This window comes from Loxodonta africana, chromosome 7 (assembly GCF_030014295.1).
Source record: "Loxodonta africana isolate mLoxAfr1 chromosome 7, mLoxAfr1.hap2, whole genome shotgun sequence".
Lineage (NCBI taxonomy): Eukaryota > Metazoa > Chordata > Mammalia > Proboscidea > Elephantidae > Loxodonta > Loxodonta africana.
In genome coordinates, this window is record NC_087348.1 from 39,309,502 (window position 1) to 39,326,817 (window position 17,316).

The window sequence follows — 17,316 nt, forward strand, 5'->3', positions numbered from 1 at the left end:
CATGCGAAAGTTGGATACAAAAAAGGAAGACAGAAGAACTGATGAATTCAAACTGTGATGTTGGTGAAGAATATTGAATATATTATGAAGAACAAATATATTGTGAAGAACAAACAAATCAGTCTTAGAAGAAATACAACCAGAATGTTCCTTAAAATCAAGAATGGCAAGATTTTGACACGCTTGCTTTGGACACATCATCAGGAAAGATTAACCGCTAGAAGAGAACATCGCGTTCAGTAAAGCAGACGGCCAGCAAAAATGAGGGAAACCCTTCATGACATGGGTTGACACAACAGCCACAAGAATGGACTCAAACATAGCAGTGATCATGAATAAGGGACAGGACCGGGCAACGTTTTATTTTGTTATACACAAGGTTGCCGTGAGTGGGAGGCAACCTGATGGCAACTAACGACAGAAGTCAGAAAAAAAACTCTAGTAGAAGGAATAGAATGCCGTAAGTCAAAGAGCTGTGAGATACTACAATGTATGCTATGAAACAGATATATTTAAAAAACTTTGTTGAATGAATAAAGTAAGCACAGAAAGGAGTATTTTTGTGCTACTTGCATTTTCATTTAATACTATATCATGGACTGTCTTCCTTGCTAGTACAAACAGATGTACATCAGGCACACCGAGAACTATGGGATATTTTATTGTAAGGATAGGCTATATGCATTTTTTAAAAATTGTGCTTTAGGTGAAAGCTGACAGAGCAAATTAGTTTCTCATTAAGAAATTAATAGACAAATTGTTTTGTGACATTGGTTGTCAATCCTGCGATGTGTCAACACTCTCCCCTCCTCCACCCTGGGTTCCCTGTTAGATTAGATGCATTCTTAACAGTATCTGGAAACATTTTTTACATAGCACATTTCATAAGGGGACCATAACACTTAGCTAATGTATTACAAAGAAGTTCCCAAGCGTTTGTGAAGTGAGTCCATTATTCAGTTCCCTAAAGTCCTGAGATCACCAGAAACAGAATGAGGAAGAAGACTGGTAATAAAAATGTCCTCCCCCAGGGGCATGTGGATGTGGATGTGGGTGTATGCATTTCTAGCCAGGAAATGAGACTTGGTAACGGCAAAGCAGCTAAGTGGAGTACAGAAGGGATAGCCACGGCCTGCTTAGCTCTCCTTCCCAAAAGGAATAAAGCATAGAGGCAGCAATCAACCTGAAGAACCACCAAGAAAGTCCGCAAGATCTACTGATGGATCCTTTTATACCGACCAGGGAACCCAGCACCATATGAATATTAATAATCGCCACACAGAGTTCTAAGTTCAATTCTGATTTTTTCCAAGACAAGAACGTACACATTTCAGCACAGTCCTGTGAAAAAATACCACTTTTAGTGAGGAGAACACAGAAATATAAACTCATACATCGGGAACTTTTCTTTTCTTACACCACATGGATGGTATGTATTAAATGTCTCCCTTCTGAATGGCAAAAAATTAGCAAGCAAATGACCAGAGACAAATTGAAGCCCCACAAGACATAACCACATTTATTAAATTATACCAACGCATGTTAAACATTAAATATTTTCTTGATGGTCTTCAATGTATGAACATGTTAAAAACATATTCTTTACAAGTATGAATTAAAATAAGAAGTTGCTTAGACTTGTAACTTATTACCTATGAGAAGAAACTTGGCTCAATAACAACACAATGGAAGAAGCAGTGCTTTCAGAGTCTAACCTCTAAATACTTCTCGTGTCACCAAGAAACACGTGTTGAATCATCAATGGCCAAATGACTCATCAGCAAAGAAACATGTTCTCCCAAGAAAAAATAAATTCTTTCTCACTGCTCATGGGCTTCCCCAGTTACATGACTCAAAATTATTTCTCTTTGCCATCACAATAGAAAGTCTTTTTTTGGGGGGGGGTCAAATAACAACTACTGAAAAGCCTGAGAAAAGATGACCTGAAATCTGCATGCTTCTATAAATTTGATTAAAGCCGTCATCTATACTTAAATTATCTTCCCTTCTAATCAGATTATAAATTGTAATAAATTCAATTTCAAGGCGTCTTTGTTTGGGTATGTATGTACAACTAGTTCTTAATACTCTGTATAAGTACAGAGGCTTCAGTATGTTCCCAATGAATTAAATTCTCTTTAACATCAAGTTTTACACAAGATATTTTAACTAAGCTATTAGTAGTCTCACTTTACATGCACCAATTATTAACTTGATACTGGTTATTTATACAAATACACCAACATTTTCTGTGAAATCTCACTATCTATCTGAACTCTATTGCACAGCTCACAAGCTGTTTCTGGAATGAACTCAATACGCTAATTTAAGGCCATCTGCAGGTGATAACTGCTGAACCAGGAAATTTTTTGTTCCCGTTAATGTATTTATAAAATAGGGTTACCATAACTTGTTAGTTCAGTGGTTAAGAATATTAGACCAGCAGTAGTGTGATTTCCATGATGATTTCTGTATACATTTTCTTCCATGTTGATGTTGTTTCCAAAAGTGTACAGCAAACAATTTTAATTTAGGTCTTTTAAAAAAAAATTAGACAAAAGTTATTGCAATTCTACCTCTACAACAATGAGAAATTCAAATCCTTGCAGGGAAAATCATTTCCTATTTTTATACACATACTTTTCAATGATAGTTTCATTAATCATCACAACGAAATCCTAGAAACCTAAAATCAAAGGAGAAAGGCCAATATATATGTTACACTGCACCTAGACATCTCATGGAAACCCTGGTGGTTAAGAGCTGTGGCTGCTAACCAAAAGCTCAGCAGTTCGAATCCACCAGGCACACCTTGGAAACTCTATGGGGCAGTTTTACTCTGTCCTGTGGGCTCACTCTGAGTCGGAATCAACTAATGGCAACGGGGTTTAGACACCCCATCACTTTGCATGCAAGATGGCCGTAAAAAGTACACAAACATACAAAGATAAATGGAAGTCTTGATGACAGCTCAATTAGAATTCCTTTGGGGACACCACATACTCAACTTCAAGAATGAATTATTTGCTGGTATCTACCACCACAACTATGTATAGTCTGGCTGGGAAATAAACAAGAGGCTCATACAAAATCAAAATCAGCATTATTACATCATTCATTTGGGAAGATACATAACTTAAAAATACATTGGCTAGCCTAGAAAATCCTTCAAAATGTTACATTAAAATGTAACCACTGTGGTTGGGATTATAAATGACTTATCTTCTTTCTGGGGTTCTTAACAGATTTCCCATATTTTCAGCAACAATCTTATACTAGTTTTGTAATTAGAAAAGCTGCCACAATGAAACTATTTCTAAAAAAATTTGTATGAATAAATTTTTTTTCTTTCACTTCTATAGCATCAGTAGTCAAGATTGCAGAAGAAACTTTTTTATATACTCAAGAGCCAATCTAGGTTTCCCTACTGTTTAGTTTAGTATGAAACCTGATATAATATAAGCAAATTATTTTTGTATCATGTAATTTCTGGCATTTGGACATTTTATGGTGAGAATGGTACAAAGAACGCTACTGTATAATGCTCAAAGACCCAAATGAAAAGATGACATTAAAATTAAAAATGCCTCAGTAAAATTAGAAAACAAATACTGTCACCTATACCACCATTATACATAGGTAGAAAATGGAATGTAACAACTTGTCCTAGAATTCAGGCAAAGCCCGAAGACTCCAAGCTCTTCATACAGAGACTCAGGACACCACAAATAGCTACTTTGTCCACCTCTGCCTCACTCCCTACCCCAAAGAAACCTTCCTGGAGTAAACAGGATCTGAATCCAACCAACTGAAAAGCGAACCCACATGATTTAGAAGAAAACAATTTTAAAAATCATGGTATAATAGTGAAAAGAATTACATGAAGTAACAGCGATGGTACACAATGACTATTTTGGAGAAATTAGAAGGTAACTCCATTGGAAGTCATACTAGAGTGACACAGCACACATTTCCTTTGGGGAGCTACATAATTTGAGCTCTATGGTACCAAGAACAAAACTTAATTAGAAATTCTTAGAGTCTTACCTGTATAGCTAACATAATATTTACTGCACAGGGGGTGGAAAGCTTAATTAAGTTTTTAGAGTGCTTTGAGATCTCCAAGTATTATTTGATTCTTCTCTTTATTAATGGTTAAGTTTTTGTGGAAGCAAAAAGCCCTCCTTCCCAATTTCCCCCACCCATGTTGTAATCCTAAATACAACTCCATACCATGAAAAACAAAGTTTTTCCTTTTGTAATAAATTCTGGTTTGACCTATGCTAAAATAATTTAACAGAAAAGACCTTTCCAGAATACAGGGCTGCATGCCAATTAATAATTATGAGTCTAGAGCTTTAGTTTATATAAGCTGTAAACAAAAGTAAAAATAAAGAGAATGTATATATCATCATAAACTGTTTCTCCAATAGTAATATTCTAAGAGTTTCCATTACTTAGTTTTTTAAAAAAATCGGCTGACTTCTCAAAAGTGACAAAATTTGAGATCTCCAAAGATACTTTTACATTTTCACCCATAAAGTCATTGCTCTAATAAACTAGCTTCTCTTTTGAGCTGGAAAGAACCTTAGAAACATTCTACAACTATTCCCTCATTTTTGGAAGGAAAAAAGCCGTGGACGGAGTGGTTGTCACACAGTTTGGCAAACCCATCATTTTGTAGCTATGCCTGAAGCAGCCCATTACCATGAAACCCTAAGGGCTAAAGGTACCCAATAATTTGGAAATTTTAGGAGCTTAATAATAGCTGATTTCAAAATGGATTAAAAGACCATAGATACTAACTTGGAATGTTTTCATCCAGAAAAGCCCTGGGTGAGGTGGGTGGTGAGGGTCATATTCTGCTTCTCGAAATTTATTAACTTCCTAATGTTGTTAACCTAAATTCTTGGGGAAGGGTGTGTGGGGTATGTGGCAAAAATTCTTAGCATAATCCCTAAATTAAATATAATTAGACTGCTGAACAGAGGTTCTTCTCATTGATTTCCAAGTTAATAGAGGGCTCCCCCTGCTGGTAATCTGTTATATGCCAGAGGCAATCCATGTAGAAAAAGGAAACATGTTTCTTCCATGGTTTTATCCATCCAAACATTTGTGATCTACCCCATGGGCAGGGCACAGCATTAGACACTTTGAGAGACCTACAATGAATACATAGTGTTGTTAGGAGAAAAAAAAAAAAAAAAAGGTTTTCAAAAGCACATAAAGAGCCTGGTGTTCTGCGTGCTTCAATTTCAGGGAATCATAGGAATGGCAAAGACTGATTTAATTAAATCATCTATTCTGATCCCTTAACTCTACCAAACAGTTATTTGGTTTGAATTGACCGAACACTTGGGGTCACATGGGACAGAGGAACTCAAATTCAAATGCCTAAAAGGGTCAGGTCGGTAAGGTAAGTGAGTAAAGTCAGACAATCGGGACTAGTGGGGACTGTGGTGATCTGGAGAGTACAGGCCCAATTACTCAGCATACTCAGCTGCTACTCACTTCTAATCACTTGTTGCCGTGCAGTAGTTTGGGTCTGTGGTGCCCAGTTTTCAGATTTTTTCCAAGAGAAGCATGAAATTTCCCAATTCTGAAAATACTGTTTGAGTCAATCAAAATATATTGGTAGGCCACATTCAGCTCACAGACCATTGGTTTGCAACCTTTGGCTTAGAATCGGAAAGGGAGCTCATCTTCTTCTCATTCAACTTCTTGGATACCCAAAGACTAGGAAGTTCTCACAGTATCGACAATGATCCAAGTTCAGCCTTCTAAGGCCACATACAATAAGTATGATCCTTATTCCCAAAGAACTTGTTGTTGTCAGGTGCTGTCGAGTCGGTTCCAACTCATAGCAACCCCATGTACCACAGAATGAAACACTGCCCAGTCCTGCACCATCCTCATAACCGTTGTTATGCTTGAGTCCATTGTTGCAGCCAGGGTCAATACATCTCGTTGGGGGTCTTCCTCTTTTCCTCTGACCCTGTACTTTACCAAGCATGATGTCCTTCTCCAGGGACTGATCCCTCCTGACGACATGTCCAAAGACAGAGTCTTGCCATCCTTGCTTCTAAGGAGCATTCTGGTTATACTTCTTCCAAGGCAGATTTGTTCATTCTTTTGGCAGTCCATGGTATATTCAATATTTTTCGTCAGCACCACAATTCAAAGGCGTCAATTCTTCTTCTGTCTTCCTTATTCATTGTCCAGTTTCTACATGCATATGATGCGATTAAAAATACCACAGCTTGGGTCAAGCGCACCTTAATCTTCAGGGTGACATCTTTGCTTTTCAACACTTTAAAGAGGTCCTTTGCAGCAGATTTGCCCAATGCAATGCGTCTTTTGAGTTCTTGACTGCTGCTTCCATGGGTGCTCAAAGCAGAGAATACCAGAAGGATGCTTATCCAAAAACTAGAACTGCAATTTTTCAGTTTTTTAATCCATTCATTTATCTACTCAAAAAGTGTTGTATACCTGCCATATATGAGGTGCAGTGCTAGGATATGGCAAGGAAGGCTTACAGGCAGTAGAGTAAGAGGGACCCAGGGAGAGGAAGACGTGCAATGTGCTATGAAACCGTATGATAGAGAGACCTAATCTAGTCTGGAGGGGTCAGGGAGGCTCTCCATCCACCCACCACCCCCAAATAAGTGATATTTTAGTTGAGAACTGAAGGATGAATAGAATTAGTAAAGTGGGGAGACAGGCAGACTTCCATGGAAAGGGAACAGCCTGAAAAACTCTAGGTTCAAAAGACTCAATGATTGCACACTTTACTGGGACTTGAACACAGAAAGCTACAAGGAGAGAGACCTGAGATGAAGCTGGACAGGTGGACTTCCTTTCTGTACACTAAACATCTCTATTTCTTTCAACCACTCCTGATAAGCCATGTTCAAGTTCCCACCTTGGCTGAATATCTGATAAAAGACTAAATTATTATCTCCTGCTTGAGACTCTTTTTCCTCTCAAATAAAGCAAGCTTCCACCTTATCCACCTACTGCAGCAGCAGCTTCAGGGTCCAGTACCATCTAAGTGAATGGTTTACCATCCTTGGGTAAGTAAGGGCTGCAGGCAGTTCAGGTAGTATTGTCTGAGCGGTGCTCATTTGAAAGGGACTGAAGAGTTTATGGTCTCTTGAGGTTCTCAAATTGATTAAAAGAATCAAAGAACAGTCTGCCCTAGAGAAGGAAAGCAGTCCCCAAATTGGCAAATATAAAACAAGTGTTCTCAAAAAACAAACAGTACATACAAGATCTATCTTAGAACTTGTCTTTGGATTGCCATGGAACTCAGTGTACAACCTATCTGAAACTGGACCTATTATTTACCCACCTCTGGAGTTGTGGCACTTCTCCCATTTTCCATGATTTCTTTAAGAGTAATCAATGGCAGTTCAACAATTCCATTTGCAATCTCTCTCAGTGTTCTGGGATGGAAACCCCTCCAGGCATAAAACCTGAACTATTTTAGAGACGTGTGATGGTTCAGTATCATGAGGTTTGATTATCTCCAAATCCCACCATTGCTGGCCTGAGGTGATCGTTCTTGAAAAATAAGCCTCCCCTTAGATTTTAGTAACAGAACGTCTGAAATCATAAGAGAAAAGCCCTAGCGATTAGGACTTTCTCTTCCAGTTTGGGATGTGATCTACCTGCCATATTGATGACCTATATCGAATTTCAAAGCTACTGATCTTTTTACCTTGGCACATAACTGCTCTGCAGGGAACAAGAACGAGATGAAATTTAACCCTGAAGGATTTGAGAGAAAAAGGGGAAAATCAGACAACAAAGCTTCTAAACACCGCTAGGGTTGCCTCAACCACCAGGATCATACCTGGTAAAGGAAAACTCAGTCAAGTAAGCCACTGAGAGAGAAAAAGGAATAAGCCTAAATTATCCGGTAAGATTTCAAAAAGTGAAATAATCTGATGGAACTGGAGAAAATAATCAGATAGCCTGGGAGAATTAAACCGGACCCTATGGTTAAGCATAAGGTATCTACAGTTAAAACTGTTCTAGCTAATATTTCTTCTGCAATATTCTTCTGGACTGCAACATAACCACTTCATCTGGTGATAACCTCCAATTCCTCTGGTCACCAGGTGCTCCTTGGAAACCCTATGGGGCAGTTCTACTCTGTCCTGTAGGGTCGCTATGGGTCAGAATCGACTTGACGGAAATGAGTTTGGTTTGGCTTTAATGTGGGACTTCTGTAATTTTTATAACCATCTGACCTACTGATCCAGGACAGAAGATGTAGAGCCAAGCAATAACCTTGGGCCTGAAAGAATCTAGTAAAGCCAGATCATTCCATCAATGCTCATGGAGTAGCACAGGACTTATAAGAAGATGCAGGGGCCCTAACCAGCAAACATCTCTGAATTAGGGGCACAGGCTCAAGGTCAAAAGGGCACACTGATTTCTCCAGTCTCCCCTGGTGTGCTACTCAACCACTCATCTTCTATCATGTGGTTTGGTGAGGAGATAAAACTTGGACCAACGCTGATGGTGAGAAGAGACTGTTCTCTTTCTTGTATAAGCCTTTTTCAGTACATTTTTTGTGGTGCCAGGCTGCAGACATCCATGCCCTGGTTCCCCTGATGTTCGAACCCATTGCTGCCAAATCGATTCCGACTCATAGCGAACCTGTACGACAGAGCAGAACTGCCCCATATGGTTGCCAAGACTGTGATCTTAATGGAAACAGGCTTGCCACATATTTCTCCCATATAGTGGCTGGTGGGTTTAAACCTCTGACCTTTCAGTTAGCAGCCAAGCATTTAACCACTGTGCCACCAGGGCTCCTTTCCTTGATGGCCAGCTATCATAAAACCTTCTAAGATTCTGGAGTCAGACCAGTTTTCATCTTCTTTTAAGTTACTCCAGGGCTCCAAAAGGCCACTACTACTGAAAATGTAGCTCTGGCCTGGCAAGGTAACAGTCAAGTAAAGGAAAACAGGTGTGATTCATCAAAATAGACTACAAGGCAAACCACGGCAGCATGCAAGAACACTATATCTGGGAGCATCACACACAAAATTCCATCAAGGTGATTTCTATTTCTCAGTCTAGATAAGATAAACACGTATAAATGCATATGGCCATGTCACTCTGCCACTCAAATTGAACCTCTTTGAATGTAGACTGGATCATGCCTTACTTCTACCTATGTTAAAGCTTCCAATGGCTCTCCATCCTCTTGAGCACCACATTGAAGACTCTGCACAATCATGGCCTAACTGACTTCCTGGCCTTCTGGTTAGTGGCTGTACATTGCTCACGTCCCTCTGTTCTAGTCGAGCCATCTTCGTATCTGAATGGTCACTAGTAAACTGTGCTAGAGACTCTGGCTATAATGATCCTGCCTATAGCACAGCAAACACTAATAGGCTGTCCGCCAGATGTTATTAGTTCTGTAGTGAATAAATTAAGAGCTCTGACTGTTTTCCCATTACAAAGTGCACACCACAAAGGCACAGGAAAATTCAGATTTACACTTGAGATAAATTAAAGGTGATTTTTTGGCTTAAAGAAGTATTTTAAATAGCAAACTCCCTGAGTGCTTTTGAACTGGGACTTGGTTTACAAAAAAAGAAAGAGAAAAGGCTTACGTATAAATTTTTTAAGCATATATTCAGTTCTTCTGCTAGTGACAATGCACAATAACCTGGTTCACAAGCGTTTCATAAATTAGCATTTGTCTCCACAAATTCATTTCATGGGAACAAGCGTACAGGCCAAAGGGAAAAAAGAAAGCAGAAGAGGAAGAATGTAGAGGGCGGGAGAGTGTTTTATAATTTGTCAAGATACTGGAACTGGTGCTAATTATTTCGTTATCATTTTTAAAAAATTGAAAGTTGCTCTATAGTGCTGTTGGATTGATGCTGTTTTATAAAGAGGAGCACTTTGCCTCTTGTACTACTCAGTCTCTATGCAGCAGGCACATGACGTGATTACCACCAGCACATGCCAATCTGGGGTCAGATGCTGGATGAAGGATGGCTCTGTGGTCATGGAGCACAGCAAGCTGACTGGCTCTCACAGGGATCAAGGTCAGGACCTTGACCTACTAATACTAGTTTCTACAGACTGACAGCTCAAAATGCATGTTTTAGGAGACAGAAGGGGCCAGGGCTTTACATAATTGCCATATACATACATATAAGTGCAGACAAGCAGGAGATTTTAAGAGCAAATACTACTGTGCCTAGATTAAAAACCCTAGACACTGTATCTGATGGGAGTTAAAATTATCAGAAAACTAATCTGTAGCTAGTATTAACAAGTCTATAAAATAAAACTTAAACACATGAACGTAATTTTCATCACAGCTCATTACAGTATATTATGAAGCACATGTACACAGTTTTAACACTCATTTTTAAGCATTTGATCAAACATACTAGAAGAGATTATCAAAAAAGTAGTACACACTGATCACTTCCAATGGAAAAACCACAAAACATTTAAACTATAGACTAGAAGTGATGTTAATTCTGAGCAAAACACTTTGCTAAATATCATCATATTTGTACATATGCACAAAAAATCTTCACCAGCTCTACAATTAACAAAATAACAACAACAGCTTTAGAGACCTTCCTATAATCTGGGTACTACACCAAGAGGTTTACATGTACTACCCTGCCTAATTCTCACAGTAACTCTGTGAGACAGAATTATCACCTTCAATTTACAGATGAAAGAAAACAACAAACAAAACCCAAAAGCTAAAGCACAGAGGTTAATTTGCCCAAGATAATATAACTAGTAAATGGTAAAGTTATTTAATTACTTGACAGTTCATACAGATTATTAAAGAAGACGTATTACATTTTTTTTTTATTACATTTATACAAATATACCAAGGAAAATGCTGTGCTATGTTGTTGTAGGGTGCTGCCAACTCAATTCTGACTCATAACGACTCAATGTGACAGAGTAGAAATCCACAGGGTTTCCTCTGCTGTAATCTTTTTTTTTTTTTTAATAATTTTTATTGTGCTTTAAGTGAAAGTTTACAAATCAAGTCAGTTCCTCTGCTGTAATCTTTATGGAAGCGTATCACCAGGTCTTTCTCCCACAGAGCCTCTAGGTAGGTTCAAACTGTCAACTTTAAGTTAGCAGTTGAACCCTTAACCATTATGTCATCAGGGCTCTATTTTAAAGCTATATAGACATATTTACATTAAACATGTTTTAAAAGCAATTTTGTTCATATGGAAATTTACTCAGAATTCAACTTGTTCATTCATGTACCTTCATTTAAACTTGGTTAATAACACCAACAAAAAGATACAGTGGGAGTGATTGTCTTTTTTGCAACATAATTCATCTGAGCTGCCTTTAAGAAGCAAGGTACCAAAATATGATTTGTCTTACAAAATTTGAAATAATAAATTTTAAGCAACACATACATCACACAGGGAAAGGCATAGCCATATATGAAAAGGGGGACAAGGCAGAAGATTAAAGGGTTCTCAGACTTGAAATCAACTACTTCCGATTTACAGTTTCTTACAGAACATGAGGACGTGGAAATTTTTATTTAAACATACGTAAGAGAGAAAAGACCAAGGCTGTGCCATAAAGTAATAATAATTACATACTTACTCATATTTATACATATTCATATTTATCTGATCAACTGTAATAGTTTGCAGAAAGCTTTGGTTTCCTTAAACTAGTATACATGAGAGAAGCCCTGATGACACATGGTTAAGAGCTTGGCTGCTAACCAAAAGGAAGGTTAGCAGTTCAAATCTACCAGTCACTCCTTGGAAACCCTGAGGGGCAGTTCTACTCTGTCCTAGAGGGTTAGTATGAACCAGAATTGACTAGATGGCAAAGGGTTTGATTTTTGGAGCCCAGTTGGTGTAGTGGTTAAGAGCTCAGCTGCTAACCAAAAGGTTGGCTGTTCAAAGCCACAAGCTGCTCCTTGGAAACCCTGTGGGGCAGTTCTACTCTGTCCTATAGGGTTGCTATGAGTTGGAATCGACTTGGAGGCAACAGGTAGTACACATGAGTTATTGAAAATGGATCTGGATTTCTGTAAGTATGTTCAAATTTGAGCTTTCTGACATTAAATTTTTATTTTCTGGTCTAGTATGTATAATCAAGGTATGGTATCTTATTTTAATTACTGTTAAAACGTAAGAATAAATGGTGCTCAGATTCTCATATTTGCTACCTAAATTTTCTTATAGTAGATATTAGCTGAGTTAGTCTTTTGCTGGCGTCTATAAGTGACATGGCTATGAAGCAGCTAGACTAGTTTTTGTGGCTAATAAAAGTCACTCTCATTTCTTGATAATCCCAAACTCCCTATAGGATGCCTTTGCTGCTTTACCACAGTGCTTAACTCATCAGCTTATGTATCACAGGGGAGACAAAATAAAACAATTTATCAGTGATGAATTTCATGTAGACGAAAACATTATAAAAATCAACCTTCAAACTGTTTCTATAGTCTTGGTGCCTACCATAGTGGTTGTACATAGGAGGTATTTAATAAATTCTCAGTCATCAGAGAGCAAAAAAAAAAAATACAGACATCTGTTTGGTGCTCAGGTCTTTCTACTTCCTGAAGACATAAGGAAGTAAACCACTTCCCTGTACTACAATGCAATAAAACTAAAAGTTAACCAGAAATTAAAAACAAAAACAAAATGAATCATTTGCATATTAAAATTATCCTTTTTTCCCCCATTACAGATATAAGAACAACAATAAAAAAAAAGATTCTTTGCACTTTCTGTCTGTCTGATTGTGAAACCCAAGACTGGATGAGGGAATATAGGAATTACTAAAAATGGGGGAAGAGGAAGGATACGTATATTTTACAACTCAGAAATAACCTTATAAACAGTGAAGAATGAGTTTTACTCCATGAAAGTACACTTAAAATCTCAATTTACACAAAAAAACAAAAACACTCTTTTGAGACTTTAAATTTGAAACTGGTGGAAGAAAAGAGTTTTGTTTCCATCTCTCCTGCAAACATAATCCCAAACCATAAGAAGAAGAAGAAATAGAAACTCCATCTTTTATAAAACTAGGATATATCTATACCACCATGGTCCCACAACATTAAATAGTGAATGGCTCAGTGGAGCAGAGGATGCTCAATCCTAGAAGTTCTAGTAAGGGAGCACAGAGCACCAATGAAAAGCAAGCCAATGTGCTATGAAGAACCTAGAACAGGTCAGAAATTAGAGGTATAGTTGGAGGTATCCTAAAAGAAAGAAGGGGGCCAGGAGAAGGTCCAGAAAAAGGGGAATCTTTGAAGATCTCCAAAAGAATCACTCACGTCTCTTTCCCATTCCTGTGTGATGACTACAGGTCAACCACCTCTTCCTCCCTCCCAGCCCTCTTTCCGCTCCAGAACATCCAGCAGCCACTCTTACACCTTGTAAGCAGGAAAATGGAGGATCTTTGTTTGGAAAACTCAAGAAGCACCAGAGGAAAGATCATAATACACTCACAGCTGGGGAAACTCTTAGAAAAATTCAGATGCCTGCCTTGTTACCCTTCAATGAAATCCACTATTTTTAAAGTTTCATCAATGTAGCCTGGGTTTCTAAATCTCACTCTCAAATATGAAAAAACAGCCAAGAATCACCAGATTTTTGGGTCATACTTCTAATATGAAAATAGAGACCAAAATAAGATAAAGGGTACTTGAGTAAACAGAGACAATGCAGGAAGCAGAAGAAAACTACAAAAGCAAAAAAGATCTCATTAGGAACTTTAGAAAGATAAACTATTATACCCATGAAACAAGAATAGGATGCTATAAAAAAGGAACAAGTAGAGAACAAAAACTGGTTCTTGAATAGCCTGGTTAGATTGGAACAGGATGTTAGAAGACTCTTGGATGGGTGTCTCCAGGAGAAAAATCAAAACCAATAAAATGATACTGAAGCAAAAGATATCACAAGGCATTTTACAAAGTTGCTGGAGGTGCCGGAGGACTTACTCAGAGATTCATGTAAACTAAGAAAATTTTTTAAATGAGGCAGTCATTAACTCTAGGACAAACTAACAGTTGTACACAAAAAGAAATGTTATCAAAGCTCAAAATTTGGCTTAGCAGGAAACAATATTTATATCGTCCTAACACTAAAAACAATGAATAGACTTAATAACAATTTGAGAATTATATTAGGAGATTAAGAGATGGGGAAGAGGCAATGATGGGGATAAAGATCACTTCTACAATAACAGAAAATCAATAGAAATGCCTAAATTGATGAATTTAAGAATTAATAGGATATACATACTATTTTGGAGCTCTGGTGGCACAGTGGTTAAGAGCTTGGTTACTAACCAAAAGATCAGTTTGAATCCACCAGCTGTTGCTTGGAAACCCTATGGGGCAGTTCTGCTCTGTCCTATAGGGTCGCTATGAGTCAGAACTGACTTGATGGTAACAGGTTCAGGTTTTAAATACTATTTAGAAATACAGTGATAAACACCAGAAGAAAAAGCTAAAGCCATTAAACAGTGGCAGGCACATAGTAAATACGAAAAAACGTTAGCTATTATTATCATGGGAAGGAGGAGGAAAGAGATGACCAGATATAAAATAAGCATTAAAAAAAAGTCTACAAAATAATAAAAACATGTTTCAAATCTAATGGCAAAGAGATCACACTCACAATAGTGACAAAAATTATAAAATTTTTATGAAGAACCATAAGAAATGTGTAAGATGGATACGGAGCAAATTCCAAAACTTCCGGGAAAAACATAAATGGCCTGAATAAATAAAGCATACTATTTTTCTAGAAAGATATAATATTGTAGATGTCAATTCTCTCACACTAATCTATGAATTTAATACAATTCTCACAAAAATCTTAATGAGGTTGCAAGTGTGTACACGAATGCATATGTGGCAAGGAGATCTTGACAAGTTCAGTCACAAGTTGATCTGGACGAATAAATTACGAAGATAACAAAGAAAGTTTTTAAATGTAGGAAAGACATGTCCTAATAGGTATGAAACAAGAGAGTAATTAGTAATATAAACAATAGAGTAATTAGTAATATAAACAATAGAGTAATTAAAAAAGAGCAAAGGAATAGAAAAATAGACCAACGGAACAGAAAAGAAAAAATTTCCATTTCCAAATAGTGAGAAAAGGACAGATAATTGAAAACTTAACCACTTAGGTATCCATTTGGGAAAAAAAAAACACTAAATTAGAAATTAGATTCCTATTTCACACCATTTATCAAAAAAAAAAATCCAGATGGCTTAACGATCCAAACAAACGAGGAAAAAAACTACAAAGCTAATTTAAGGCAATGAAGGAGAATATTTTTATAAAATTATTTTATCTTGGAGGTTGGGAAGAGATTCACGTGCAAAACACAAAGCCTAGCTGCCACAAAGGAAAAGACGGACAAGCTTACCATACGAACAAATAAAACTTATATATGACAAGACACAAGAAGCAAAGTTAAGATATAAAAATGAGAGTCTGGGAGAAACATTTGTACAATATATAACAGAGTGTTAAGATCCAAAATGCATATTAAGAGCACCAACGAACAAATTTAAAAAGGCAAATCATTTAATAGAAATGGGCAAAGGCAGAAAAAGCAATTCACAGAATAAACACACATGGAGACATTGGGAAGGACAGTCAAAGAATAATGGAAAGAATACAATTAAGTAATATGCCACTCATTGCCTAATGGATAAAATTTTTTTTTAATTCGTCATACCTAATGGTCTCAATGAGCTGGATCCCAACATGATGGCAATGGGTTTAAGGTTACAAAGAATGTGGAAAATTGCATTCGGATATAATGTTGGTAAAAATGCAAATTAGAACAAGTGTTCTGTGGAAGGCACTTTGACAACATCAACAAAATTTTAAAATGTAAAAACCTTTTAGCCAAGCAATCGCACTTCTCTAAATTTGTCCTACAGAGCCACTCATATAAGTGTGCACAAGCACTGAAGAACTGCTTTTAATAGGGAAAAAATACACATATCACAACAATAAATCTGTCTGCCTGTTTTTATAAACCAAGTAGGCTAGGGTACAGGTGGAAGGAGGCTTTCACTGTTTACGACCTACATTGATGGATTGTTTTAATTTTTTACAATGGGTACGTGTTAGTTTTAAAATTAAAACACAAAGCTGCCTTTTTTTGTTGTTGTTTACAAAGAAGTTAAGGAACCAGTTTCTTGTCCCACGTCAGAAGTTAGGGATTTAATACTAAGAAATTACTAAATTTAATTTAAATTAAATATATTTACACCACAGTGCTATTAATCCAATACAGTGTTTCAACCTATACAGTATCTTTCTACATTTAGACTTCTTACGGATTTGTAAAAGTATTTCCTTGCCGTTATTCCAAATTCTGCCTGTGCTAATGGAAGAGAAAAAAAAAAAAAATTATGGAAGAGAAGAAAAGTGTAAATAGCTAAAATGCCATTTTTAATTGGCTTTGGAAAACACTGTATGTTAAAAAGCAAAACAGTATCTACCTAATTATAAGGCTAAAGTAAGGATATTAAAACTAATTAGAATTTCTGAGCATTCTCCCAGACGTCTAGGTAGCAACAACGGGTAACAGCATACCTATATCTGAGTAACAGTTGACTGAAGCAAACAAATTGACTATGCCAATGTTTAAATAGAAAGCATTGAAAAGAATGACATATTTATAAAAGGCTGCTTACCTTACAAACAGAAACAACATTAATATTTATCAGTTTCTTGATCACCTGCAAAAAAAATTGATAGCTTTATGTAGATTTGATAATGGAAGTGACCATATTAGAAATATATGTAAGTAACCTAGGGATGCATTGAAAATTTCCCCAGATATCACCAAGACCTTGGAAAAATGGTAGGAGCTGGGGTGGATGGGTGGATTTTATTTTACTTGCAGTATTATAGTATTTTTCTATCAGCAGTGGCAATTCATCCTAACACGCAAAATCCAAAGTATATGTGCAAGTTAAATGTGGAAGCAAAAGGACACACTAAATCTAAAATAAACATGAACACTTGCAATTTCTGCTCTGCTAATATGGAGAACAGAAATTACTGAATATAAGATTTTCAATAATATTTAAAATTTTTTAAAATTTACATATCCCTTCAATAACATGCTTTTCTAGTTTTTTATTAAAGGATTATATACGCATCAAAGATACAGCTTTCAGTTTGGTAGAGCTGGTCCACCTGAATCAGCCACAATTGCTATATTAACATATCTCTGATTTTTAAATAATAATAAAAATAGCTAGAGCTATTAATGAATCTG

General features: G+C 36.9%; 1 protein-coding gene across 1 annotated transcript in view; it reads right to left on the bottom strand.

The window, feature by feature from the left end:
• The window catches only part of HSD17B12 (hydroxysteroid 17-beta dehydrogenase 12), a 191,922-nt gene that overhangs the window by 33,155 nt on the left and 141,451 nt on the right, over positions 1 to 17,316 (bottom strand). The window contains exon 6 of the mRNA XM_003412269.4: positions 16,727 to 16,771. Within this exon, the coding sequence (XP_003412317.1) occupies positions 16,727 to 16,771 (45 nt within the window). The remainder of the gene's footprint in view (positions 1 to 16,726; positions 16,772 to 17,316) is intronic.